The 12,614-nt window shown below is 51.7% G+C and overlaps 1 protein-coding gene across 3 annotated transcripts in view; it reads right to left on the bottom strand.

The window, feature by feature from the left end:
- The window catches only part of CGN (cingulin), a 28,165-nt gene that overhangs the window by 10,127 nt on the left and 5,424 nt on the right, over window positions 1–12,614 (bottom strand). For all 3 annotated transcript variants that reach the window (XM_081967982.1, XM_081967980.1, XM_081967981.1), the window contains exons 2-10: window positions 5,320–6,581; window positions 4,985–5,085; window positions 4,133–4,202; window positions 3,838–3,924; window positions 2,774–2,892; window positions 2,253–2,394; window positions 1,948–2,160; window positions 1,182–1,330; window positions 105–246 (exon numbers count right to left, since the gene is read on the bottom strand). In XM_081967982.1, the coding sequence (XP_081824108.1) occupies window positions 105–246; window positions 1,182–1,330; window positions 1,948–2,160; window positions 2,253–2,394; window positions 2,774–2,892; window positions 3,838–3,924; window positions 4,133–4,202; window positions 4,985–5,085; window positions 5,320–6,552 (2,256 nt within the window). In that variant the 5' untranslated portion in view covers window positions 6,553–6,581. The remainder of the gene's footprint in view (window positions 1–104; window positions 247–1,181; window positions 1,331–1,947; window positions 2,161–2,252; window positions 2,395–2,773; window positions 2,893–3,837; window positions 3,925–4,132; window positions 4,203–4,984; window positions 5,086–5,319; window positions 6,582–12,614) is intronic.

Here is a 12,614-nt window from a genome sequence, read left to right as displayed (position 1 = left end):
ACGGTGAATTTCAACTCCCGTGGAAGCTGGGGAATTCTGGGAGTTGAAGTCCATCGCACGCCTTGAAAGTGGTCTCGTTGGTGGTTCTTTGCTGCTAGGCGCACCTTTCTTAGCTTCTGGAGCCCCTCGGCGTCCGTAGAACGGTTCCGGATCTGATCCATCTCTTTCCGCGCGGCTGCAAACTGCTCGCGGCTCTCCTTCAGGTCCTCCTCAAACTCCTCGCGTTCCACCTTCACCTGCATCAGCCTGGAAGAGGGGAAGGCCACCAACCGCGTCAACAACCAAGGGAGGCAGTAACAAAAATGTATCGCCACAATGTTGGAAAGGTAATGCTGCACTAGGGACCTTCTGCCATAAGTGGTGGGAGTGCACAAAAGCGAGGGCTTTTTGGCACCAGGTAAGGAAGTATTTGGAAGAGATGCTAAATCGAAAGATGGCGTTGAGGCCAGAATTATTTCTACTAGGGAACACAAAAGAAAAAAAACATGGCAAAGGAGGACTATGTTTAATGCTGCATATTTTAATGGCGGAAAGACTGGTTTTTGCACAAAAATGGAAAAATAAGGAGACTCCCTTGGAACAAGAAATAATAAAGAAGATACTGACGTGCGCAGAGATGGGACAGACTGACTCTAGAGCTCAAAGACGAGGGTGAGACGGAATATCATGAAATCTGAGACAAATGGTGAAAGGAGGGGAAAAGGCCGGGACAGAAAAACGCAGACAAGTTAAGAACTGGAAAATATGGTATTAAGAATGTGTGATAGGTAGGAATTGGATATGTATTTGTACGGTTAGTAATTATACAAAAGAAAGGATCAACTGACTACATGCACCTATGTAGTGGATATAAAATGTACTTGTTGTAAGATCTAATCACTATATAGAAACGTTTGTGCCAGAAATGTCGTACTATGTCCAATGTTTTATCTAATAAAAAACTTTTTATAAACAAACAACCACCACCAAGGGAGGCAGGAAGTCAGAAAGCCAACGACAGCAATGGGGTGTCAAAGACAAGGTCACGCCATAGTTGAAGCCGTCTGGTGAACGGCGGCTGGAGAAGCAGCCGAGATGCGTGGAATCCATGCGTGAAGCCCCTCAAGGGGACTCAAGATGGTTGAAAGCGATGGGTGGGGTCTTCAGAGGAGACGAGGGACCGGAAAAGTTGGCTTACTCACTCTTGTTTGACACTACGGAGTTCCTCCTTGTTTCGTTGGGAGACCTCCTTCCAGTGAGCGGCCTCCTCTTGGCTTTCCTGAAGCTCCGTCTGGAGAGTCCTCATTAGGGAGTTGACCTTCTGTCTCTCGGCCTCCAGGCTGGCTTGATCCTACCCAGAAGAAACCCAACGTTCAGAGATTCCAAGAAGAGGTAGAACCCAAAACAAGATCTCCAAACCCAAGGTGGACCTCGTTTTGGAGAACGATCACCGGGTTCTCTCAACGTCTCACTCCTAGACATCCCAGGGACTAAACGGGAGACCTTGAGCTCCCAAGCTCAGAAGGTTAACAACTTCCTTTCTTTGCCTAAATCCTGGTCTCGTGGTCACCTCTTCTGAAGGCCAGAAGATACCATGCTCTTCCCCGCCTCCTGGCCTCAGGATCCCTCCATAGAAAGATCGAGCACAGGGGTGCCAAACTCAATTTCACTGAGGGCCGCGTCAGAGCTGTGGTTGACCTCAGCGTGGCCGACTGGGTGGGTGTGGCCAAGTGGGTGGGCGGGGCCAACTTGACGCCACTCCCCAAACTGCTGGCATGTTTCCTCTTTGCATTGGGCAGACTGGGCCTGATCTTTCCACTTGGCATTGGGTGGGCCACATCTGACCACATCGCGGGCCACATCTGGCCTGCAGTCCGTGAGTTTGACACCCATGTCAATGGGAGGTTGGGCGAGCATCCTCACAGGTGGGACTTCCACCTGCAAGATGAGGCAGACCAGATCACTCACCTGGGACACGTCCTCCATGTTGCGTCTCAACTGCTCCATGTCCTGTTGGTACTGTTGCCTGACCCGATCCAGCTCCTTGTCGTGGCTGGCCACCTCCTCTTTCAGGGCCCCCTTCAGAGCCGTCAATTCGCGTTCCCTCTGGCGGAGATGGTCTTCCTGCTTCTGCTTGGCGGTCAAGATCTCCTCCAGGTCTTCGCGGGTCTCTAGAAGTTCCTGAGGAAACCAAGGAAGAGAGAAACGTTGTCTCTGGGACTGGCTCGGCCGGAAGGGTTTTGGACCGCGTCCACTTGGGTGTCTCCGCTGACCTTCAGCAAGGCTTCCTGATCCGGGCTGGCCGAGGGGACCTCTTGAAAGCGGTCCAGGGCCTTCTGCATCTCAGTCAGTTGGTCTTCGAGGTCGGCCAGCTTGGCTTCCAGCTGCTCCTTGACCGCTCGGACGTCTCTCAACCTTTAAAGGGAGGGAAGAAGCGTTAAGTGTTGATCGAAAAAAAGACACAATTCCAGACACACATCGGCTCTCGCGCAACGACCTGTTTGATTTAAGACGGTCCTTGAGTTACGAACACAACTCCCGCGGCTAAGGTTTGAGGCTGCAACGGTCGTTAAGTGTGAAAAAGGGCCGTCGAAACTTTGAATGGTCATTAAATGAATTTTTGCACAGTACTATCTATATTTGGAATAATATTCATCCCGTAAGCAAGTTCCTGATTCTCCAGCCGGGGAGAGCAGCCCGGGGGGGGGATGGGGGAAGCCTGGAAGGGGGACGGGGTCTGCATCGCACACACACACACACCCTGCACCCTCCCCTGCAAGGACCCCCTACTCACTCTTTCCCCGTGCTCTGGAGCTCCTGGCTCTTCTTCTCAAAAGCTTCCCGGAGTCGCTGGCATTCTTCCTCCAGTTCCTGCAGCCGGATTTGGAGGTGTCGAGGAAGACTCTGGGCCGCCTGCGTGGAACCCCGATTTAGTCACCCTCCTTTTTCACCCCTTCATTTCAATCGTATTTATTGACTGAAATACGTCGAGGTGTATTCATTAGGTCAGGCCTGCCACACTTTCTATTACTCTACTACGCCTTTGTCTACGGTGGGAAAACGGGAGGGGGGGGGATTGTACGGAGTTAGATGATATGCAGCCATAACAACGTTCTTTCTGGAAAGCCAAGGTCATCCTTTGTCTCTGCACCTCTGCACCTAAACCGGAACTGGATGGGTGGAATCTGTCTTCGTGGCAGTGGGAGATTGGGCCATGGGATGGACGTGTGTGTGTGTGTGTGTGTGTGTGTGTGTGTGCGCGTGCAAGATCTTGAACTTCCAACTGGGTGGGGAAAACCGGGAAGCTTTCAGATTTCAGGTTTCCCCAGATGTGCCAACAGGGCTCTCTCAATAAATTGGAACTTTTGAGCAATCCTTTGCCTCGGACTCTTGATTTTACTTCTGGATGCTATTTGGAACCCTGAGATATTTTTAAAACCGTTATTAAATTATTCCTGTTATTGTGAGTCACTGGGCACGCAAGGTTTCGTCGTTACTGTTTTTGCAAGCTGCCCCAGAGGTGCCCAGAGGCCAGGCGGCAGATACGTCCAATTAAAAAATTACATATGTTTATATGTGCATATTTAAATTGGATTTGAATTTTTTTTAAAAGGAGCAGGACGCAGAGGAATAAACTTCGGCAGGAGTGAGTCAGCCACGGTTTGGGGTGCCTGTTTCCACACTTCATTGGAAGTCTTTTCTCCCCAGCTCTGACTGGCACGGCCAGTGGCTGGGGAAGATGGGAGTTGGAGTCCAAAAGTCTCCTCCCCTCCTCCAAGGAAATTAACTGCAGCCAAGCACGCAGAGACACACACAACCTATAGCCAGGAGCAAGAAATGTAAGATTATTTCGCCCACCTTTGTCCGGCTGTCCACTTCGTCCACCCTTGATTTTGATTTGGTCATCTCCACACTGGACTCCCTCAACTCCGACGAAGGGACGGCCTTCCTCCCCAGCCAGGAGAAAAGAAAAAGTGCTTTAAGTCAAATTTTCTTCCAAATTTAAAAAAAGAAGCAAACTCCCATTTCTTAGGGGTGGCCATTTTCTTAAGGGAACCCTTGCGTCAAGTGGCTAGACCTCATGGTTGAAAGGGGGACGCCCCTCCCCCTCGCCAGCAGCAACTGTGGTGTGTATTTGGGGGGGCAAACTTACCGCGAACGCCTGGATTTTCTCAAAGATCAGGTTGGTTTTCCGCTTTGCCGTGGCGTCACTTTCGCTGCTCCTGAAAAACGACAGAGTAGGCGGACGAAAGTGAAGGAGGGTTTGTAGCAACCTTATAATCCTGAATAAACCGCAATCTCCTGACGAGCGGTAACCCTGGTTAAGGAACCGCCAGCGAGGGTCCCATCGAATCTTACCAAGAGGGGGCTGAGACAACAGAGCCTCCAGCTTTAGGGAGAGTCTACCCCAAATGCCAGGGGGAGGGCTGTACTAAAATATGAGGGAAGGCCCTGTCTAGCCAGGTGTTTGTGGACTTCCCGGAAGCTTCCAGCTGCCTGCTGTGGGAAACCGAGGCGGGGGTGTGTGTGACCTGGGTGGAATTCCCGCAGGGCTATTTCACATTTCTCAAAACTTCAAAGAGCACCGCGGCCAAAGGAAGAAAAGAAAAATGTGGAAATGTACTGTATTTTTCGGAGTATAAGAGGCACCAAGATTTTGAAGAGGTTAAGTAAGAAAAAAAAACATTGTCCTCCCCGGCCCCCAGGAGCACTCTGCACACTTCAACAGGGCTGGGGGAAGGCAAAAACGCCCCCGTTTTTGCGAAAAATGACAGTTTTTCGCCAAAAATGGGAACGGGGACAGGGCTTCGGTGTATAAGGTACCAACATGGTCCAACCTGGTTAGTCCTGGCATGGGGAGAGTTTAAGGATTCAGATAGGAATTGGGAAGCTGGAAGAGAAAAGGGTGAAGCAAATCCACGGGGCCTCCCAGATAGATTCAGGGAGATGCCTGGGTGAACTCAACCGGGGTTAGGCTCAGCTCAAGCCGCCTTTCGGGGTTTACCTGTCCTTCAGGATGCTGTAGATGACTTCCTTGGTGTATTCGCTGCTCCCCGGCTGGGCCACTTCCTGCTGATCCCTCAGAAGGTCTGGGGTGGACTTCAGCTGGAAGAGTAAAACCAACTTTGGTGAGTCAGAGAGGGCCTATGCGCTAAGAAGAAAGACATTCTCCCTGTGGCTACCTTACCGGCACCTAGCCGGAATTCACTTCCCAGAGAGAAGCGGTGACAAAGATGCTACTGGACTACAAGTCCCATCATCAAAAGGATTGCGGTTTCCCCACCAGATCCAGGACTGATCGGGAAATTGAGAGTCTAGCAAAGATATCCAGAAAATTACCTGCAAATCAGACTGGATTTTTCTCGTCTGTTTCTCCGTCCCGGGCTCGTCCAGACTCTTGTTGACCCAATCCTGGATCATCTTAGACTTGTCTACTTCCTTCTCCTTCTTCACCTCTTGACCGGAGGCTCCTCGGCTGCCCGGGGCATTCGCCAAAACGAGCGGCTTAGCTGCCGAGGATTGTGCTACTTCTTTGAAATCTCCTGGATGATGTCTGTTGATCTCTCGTTCTCGTTCGTCATCCATATTGCGGTAAGCGCTCCTTCCATCAAGGCTCCGCGAGCGCTGATGGCTCTCGGGGGAGATCCGGGTCCTGCGGGAAGCTCGGCCCCTCGGAGGGGCCTTCCCATCAAATTTGTGGATCAAGGAGTCCACAGAGGACAGAGGCTTTGTGTCAATGTCGCCCTTGTTGGTCCGGATCGATTGGGTCTGCTCAGGCAAGTCTGTGTCTGAGGACACCAGCTTGGGGACCGGTCGCAAACCAGAGAAATTGGTGGTCGTGGGTTCCCTGAGGTTGGGGAGCTTGGGGGGAGAGGGATTCCGTGCACCAGAACCCCTTTCTGGGATGCCTGAAGGGGAGGACCGGGAACTATGACCCGAGTTATGAGTTCGAGAGTGGCTTGTCTCTTGAGGATCGCTTGTCTCAGGATCAAGCAAAGAACTGTGGGACTGAGTGCGCCGCAAGTGCTGCTGCCCCATGGATTTTTTGTGGGGCAGGGTCCGATAGCCACTATGGCCAGCAGAGGAAGGATTGGTGCGAGACACGCGAATCCCCTCCAAGCTATCCGCTTGGGGCACTCGTTGGAGACCCGGTTCCTCATCCGAGGTGCTGTACTGAGACCCGTATCGAGAAGGTTTCACCCCGTAAGGATTTTCGGGAAGATCCGAGTCGGAGCTGATGGACCCCGAAATGTCCTTGGAAGAAGACCCCGCTCTGGGAGAGCCCGGAAAAGTTTCCTCAAAAGTCTGAGCTGGCCTTTCATATTTGTTTCCTCCTTTGATCTGCACCCCGAAGGAATCGCCTCCTTTTTCACCGCTGTTGAGGACCACAAAAGGTTGACCGTCGATACCCTGAACTCGCACGGCAACGCCGTAGGAGCCCGTCTTGCCTGCCTTGGGGCGGGCTTTTTGGGATCTCCTGGGCTCCTTCAGGTCATCGATGAACCGGATCTGGACTCCGTAATCTATGGGGTTGTGCTTTTCCACTAGGGTGCCATTCACAGAATGGTCCATTCTCCACAGGTCGGGGGTCGCGAAGGATCCTGAATGGGGGAGAAGGCGAAGAAGACAAGACAGAGGATGAAGCTGCTTTGCTCCACATCGCAGAGCGGCAAGGAAAGTTATTGCAGTCATTTGGGGGTGGGGGAGGGGGGGTGGAAAGACCGATAATTATTTAACACACACAACATTACACACACGTGCATTGAGTCACAAAGCTTGGAGGGAACGCGGCCCCTTCTCCAAACCACACAATTTCCCACTGTCTCCTATACGTCCTGAGAAACTAGGGAGGGTCCCTTCTAAAGTGTCTTTCTCTGCCCGTTGTGCGGTTATGGGCTCAGCCGTCTTCGGCTGCGTCTCCATCTCCCAAGGCCTTCCTCGCACACCTACACGCAAACATTGGAAATAGGAACCGAAAGAACCCACAAAAGGAGAGGCAACGACCATTTCACTCGGGTTCACGTCCAGCTTTTCACAAGCAAAGAAGCCGCAAAGCGGCTTGGAATCCACACACACACACACACACACACACACACGGCGTGCAAGGAGGCGTGAGAAGCGAAGGTAGGGCAAACACAATCACTTTCCTTGCTTTGGATGCTCTGGAGGTGCTGCCAATTTCTTTTCAGCCGAGGGATCCAAGACCCCATCTAGTGGGAAAACTTGGCTCTCGACCCCTGGAAGTGGGAGCAACGCTCTTCTCGCTTATTTTTCTCACATTATTACCGTTAATTATATTGGCCTCCCGCTTGCCAGTTTCACGGGAAGTTTCGGATCGCTGCATGTCCCCACCGGGCGCCCCGCGTTTCAACTGGCGCAGGGCTGGTCTCGTTCAGCGTAACTCGGCATCATCATAATGGTGACGCCGAAGGGGAGGGAGGGGAAGGGGCTGGGGACCTCGGATGTGCACAGCAGGAGGAGGAAGAGGAAGGAAAGCTGAGGATACCGACTGCACAAGCCTGCAGAAGGCATTATAGGACCTCGCAATCAGGAGTTGAGAGAGAAGGAGAGAGAGAAGGAGATTCTGCAATGCTGTTTCAACTGTCAAATGGAGCCCCCCCCCCCATCCCCACTGCCACAGAGCCCCTGGGCTTCTCCCAAGAACACCATGCTGGAAACCCACTTTGATCCGTAAAGACACACACACACACACACACACCGACATCCCTCGTGATCCAAGGCTCCGTACTCACTGCGGCTGGTGCAGCATAGAGAGTCATCCAGGAAAGAGTTGTGAGTTCTGGTTGGGAGGGAGGAAGCTGTGTGAGACCCCTCCCTCGTCAAAGGAGGGACAACAGCGGGCTCGGCATTGGGGGGGGGGGCTAGAAGTTTGCAGGGCCAGCTCTCCCCCTCCCCTCCCCCCAAAAACTCTGGGTCTCAGCTCTGACTTTTTCTCTCTTTTTTTCCCTTGCAATATGATGCAACACCCATCAAGGTGGCCGGGCTGCCCTTGCGCGCGGCCGGATTGGCTTCTCCCTGCCCCCTTCTGCCTCCCCTCTCCTGACTGGACGCCTGACCACAGCCTTCACTCCCCCCCCCCCGCCACTCCCACCGAAACACAGAAGCTTCCACTCCTGGAGGCCCAGAGGAAAGGAGAATATTCCCCCAGGAGGAAACAAGAGGTGAGAGCAAGGATGGAAGCAGGGAGGAGGAGGTGGAGATGCAACACACACACACACACAAACCCATGGGCAGCCGGTCAGCTGGAGCCAGGGAAGGGGGGAGGGTATCGCAGAGTATTTCTGGAGCTCGGAGGTGGGGGGGGGGACAGGACTGCGGAGTCCTTTCGGGCAGTGCGAGCTGGACAGCCAAGCTGGGAGGGGAGAAGGAGAGGAGAACAAAAGATAAGGAAGAGGATGAGATGCTTCAAATTTATGGGTTTTTTGGGGGGATCAGTGAATGATGAAAGGCGGGAGATGTGGATGGGAAGGAAGGAGGGAAGGAAGGAGAGGGAGCAAAGATGGATAGAAGGAAGGAAGAAGAGAGAAAAGGAAAGGAAGAGAGGGAGGGAGGAAGATATGAATGCGAAGGAAAGGAGGGAAGGAAAAGAGAGAGAAGGAAAGGAAGACAGGAGGAAGGAAGGAAAGAAGGAGCAAAGAAGATGGAAGGAAGATATAAATGCGAAGGAAGGGAGGGAGGGAGGGAAAAAGAGAGAAAAGGAAAGGTAGACAGGGAGGGAGATATAAATGCGAAGGAAGGGAGGGAAGGAGGGAAAGAAAAAGAGAAAAAGAAAACTAGAGAGGTAGAGAGGAACTGAAAAACTGACAGGAGAGCCAACAAGGCTATTCTAAGATCTGTTTTTCCAACCCCTACTTTCCAGCTTGGATGGACTACAATGCCCATCACCCAAGGGACGGGGAGCATCGCAGCCCAATAGCCAGAGACGAGCAGGTTAATAAGAGAGGCAGGCTGGGAAAAGAATATCGCTTGCAGCCAGGTGGACAACAGCCTTGCAACTTCTGGCCGGAGGAGGAAGGTCGCCCGATGGCCGACCCTGAGCGCTGAGAAAGGATCGGTCGCTAGCAGGCTCGAGAGCTGCGTGGAGCCTCCGTGGGGAAGAGCAGTCTACCCCTCCATGCCCTTCGCAGAGGGCTGGGCAACTTCCTTCTGGCGTTCCTCTTTGCTTTCCCAACGTTCCTGGCTGAGGACGGGGCTGGTCAGTGTCCAACTTCCCTGGACAGAGGCCAGATCCCTGGTGGGGGAGATTGGGGGGGCAGAGGCCTCCACAATGGACTGAGCCAGGACAGCTGGAAACACCAGATAAGGGACAGCGAAAGGACTCCAATGCAGACCGGGCAGCGTGCCCAGCTGGCCTTTCTGGCTACCACCAACCCCATCGTCCCCCGCCGGCCTGTTTGAAGTCCCTAGGAAGAAGAGGAGTGCAACATGGGGGCGTCACCACTTCCCTTTTGGCTTTTATATAAGTTGATTTACAAGCAAAGATAAACCTCGTATCACCGCCCAGAGTGGGTAGGAATTGGGCAGCTCATCCATTATAATAATTTATAATATAAATTATTATTATTATTGGACACACAACAATGTGGAATCACAGCTGCCATTTTTAAGGGGAAAAATCTGTGGTAAAAGAAGCTAGGAGAACTATTATTATTATTATAATTGCTATTATTTCTGTCAGGACTGAGAGGGAACAGTTTTAAGGTTGGACTCCAAGGCCAATCAGGCACAGCAGAGGAGTGGGCCTAGGGAGAATAGGTGAGGCCTTCATGCTTCACCCTTATAACCCCTGGGGTTCCAAAGCCCGCCATTTCCAGCCAATTAGGAAGAGGTGGCCTCCTTGGCCCAGACAGACATTGGTCATTTTGAGCGGGCTCGGGGACCAATGGAAGGGCCCGGCTAAGAGCCAATGAGAAGCCGGAGATGGTCCACCAATCAGCTGAGGGGCGAAAGGGGTATAAAAGGGGGTGCTGCTGAGGCAAAGGGCCAGATTGCCCAGAAGAGCTGGAGGGAAGGAGAGCTGAAGTCACAGCTGAGGAGAAGAGCCTGGACTGGAAGGCTGAAGAGCTGAAGCCACCTCAGCTGCAGGAGGCTGGAAGGAGAAGCAGCCTGAGGGGAGAAGAGCTGAGATGTGGAGAGGAGACAACCAGGAGAGAAGACCCTGCATGATACAGAAGGAGGAGACCCCCCTGAGGCTGAAGTCACTTGAACCCCAGAAGGCCAAGACTTAGGAAGAGCAGAAGCAGTCCCTGAGGTAAAAGGCTGAAGTCACTATATGTCTCAGGAGGTGAAAAGGAGGCCACCAGGAAAGCAGGACCAGGAAGTGTCACTTTGCAGACAAAAAGAGCCTTAAGTCACTGCCAATGATCTCTGCTTGGCCTCCATCCTGAAAGGAAGGGCATTCATGTGAGGGGGGGGGGGGTCGACTACATGTGACCTGAGTTCACAGGTTATAAATCAGGTACATGTGGGTTGTGGCTTCAGGGAGGGGCCAATCTCAGGTGGGCTCCTACTAGTTTGGGCCAGTTTGGCCAAACTGGCAGTTGGGGTGGCCTGGGGTCATGCCAGGAGCAACCCACCTCTGGTCAATCTGATTTGTAGCTACAACACACATTGCATTTTGTGAAGTCCAATGCAAAAGTTTCCTTTTGCGATTTAGGAACATGGCTAGAGTTCCTAAACCACAAAGATTTGCAGAGAATGTGTGGTTGTGTTGTGTCAGGTGCTGTGGAAATGCCTGTACATGTCAGACATAAGGTCAAAAGTTGCCTCTGAGGCCTCAAGCATAAAAACCTAGGGAACCAATTCTCTCCTGGGGGCAAGAAAGTCTCAGGTGTCCCAAGCCCATAAGCCACAGCCTGTTATTATGGCTCTTCCATGCTGTAACAATCCACTCATGCAAAGAGAAACAAGTTACCACAACATTTCAATCTTTTCAGGCAGGAACTTGGGGTCCTGCTTATAGGCCCCTGCTTGGGTGGGCCTTCCTCTCACCCCCCCCTTCTAGTCCCCAGCCTCAAAATTAATTATATGTCTTTAAATTACAGAGCTCAAAATTAAACACTGAATAGCCAGAATAAATAAAGCTTTGGGGAGTCCCACAAGCAGACGGTTAACAGGAGCCTAGGAAAGGAAATCAATCACCTTCTGGCACGAGATACAGTGCTGCTGCACATGGAGGTTCCATTCCTCTAATTAGGGTTAATAAATAACCTAAAAAATATTTTTTTAAAAAAAAGAATAAATTGCCCTACATTAATTCACTCCACAAAAGCCGCCTAAGGCAAAGAGCGCCAGAAGTGGATCATGATTATATTGCGCATAACTGTTCCTTTGGCTCACAAGTCGTCCAATTCCTGAACTACGTGAGCTGCTCCGCCACGGAGTACATATTGTGTGTGTGTGTGTGTGTGTGTGTGTGTGTTGAAGATAGCAAGCCAAAGCCCACTCCTCCCTGTTCTGAAGCAAAATCTGCGTTCAAAATGGGTTTCTCCGAGGCTGCATCCCCGTCATTAAAAAAATAAGAGGAATTCTTCCCACAACAGGGTACCGTCAGGGCCGGATTTAGATGAAAAGAGGCCCTCGGCTATTCCACTTATGGGGCCCTTTCACCTCCCATTTTTAAGTTTGTAAATTACATGAGAGATAATAAAATGCATCATTACTGTGACTACTGTAACGCTCTCTACATGGGGCTCCCCTTGAGGTGCGCCCGGAGACTGCAGTTGGTCCAGAATGCAGCCGCGCGGGTTATTATGGGGAGATCGAGATTCTCCCATATAACACCTATCCTGCGCGAGCTGCACTGGCTTCCTGTGGCCTACCGGGTGCGCTTCAAGGTACTGGTTACCATCTTCAAAGCGCTCCATGGCACAGGGCCTAGTTACCTGCGGGATCGCGTCCTGCCCCATACATCCCTGCGACCCACCCGCTCACACAGGGAGGGGTTGCTCCGGGTGCCGTCCTCTAGAGAGTGCCAGGGGGCGGTGCCCAGGAGTAGGGCCTTCTCTGTGGTTGGCCCTACCCTTTGGAATGACCTCCCCCCAGACATCCGGACAACAACCGATCTTCGCTCCTTCCGTATGAAGCTGAAGACCTACCTGTTTTGTCAAGCCGGCCTGGCATAACGTTACAATCTTGCCACCCCAGGTCATTTTATAATGGGAAATATTGTTTTTAATATTTTTGGGTTTTAAACTTTGTAAGTATGCTTATTTATGGACTTATTTTTACCTCCTCTGCACGATATATGGTGCTATCTTGATTATTGCTCTGTACGTCGCCCCGAGTCCCTGTGGGGAGAGGGGGCGACTAATAAGTTCAATAAAATAAATAAATAAATAAATAAATATATTAAATGAAACATGTTGTAATTGGTACTAACCTTCATAAAAAATGTGGCACGGATAATAAAAATAAAAGGCCCCTCTTGATCTTGAAGCCTAGTTAGCCTATAGGAAAATCCGGCCCTGGGTACCGTGGGAACTTTTGGGGAGACCCTCCAGCATCATTGCAAAGGACTGAAAGGGAAGGGCCCCGGCCAAGCGACTCTGTCGTGCCGGAGAAACTTGAAACCGACACTGCACCTGAGCTGAGCTCACCAACCCAGCCGGTGC

This window comes from Natrix helvetica, assembly GCF_964273705.1.
Source record: "Natrix helvetica genome assembly, chromosome: 16".
Lineage (NCBI taxonomy): Eukaryota > Metazoa > Chordata > Lepidosauria > Squamata > Natricidae > Natrix > Natrix helvetica.
The sequence above is the reverse complement of the archived record's forward strand: the minus strand, read 5'-3'. Positions and strand labels throughout refer to the sequence as shown.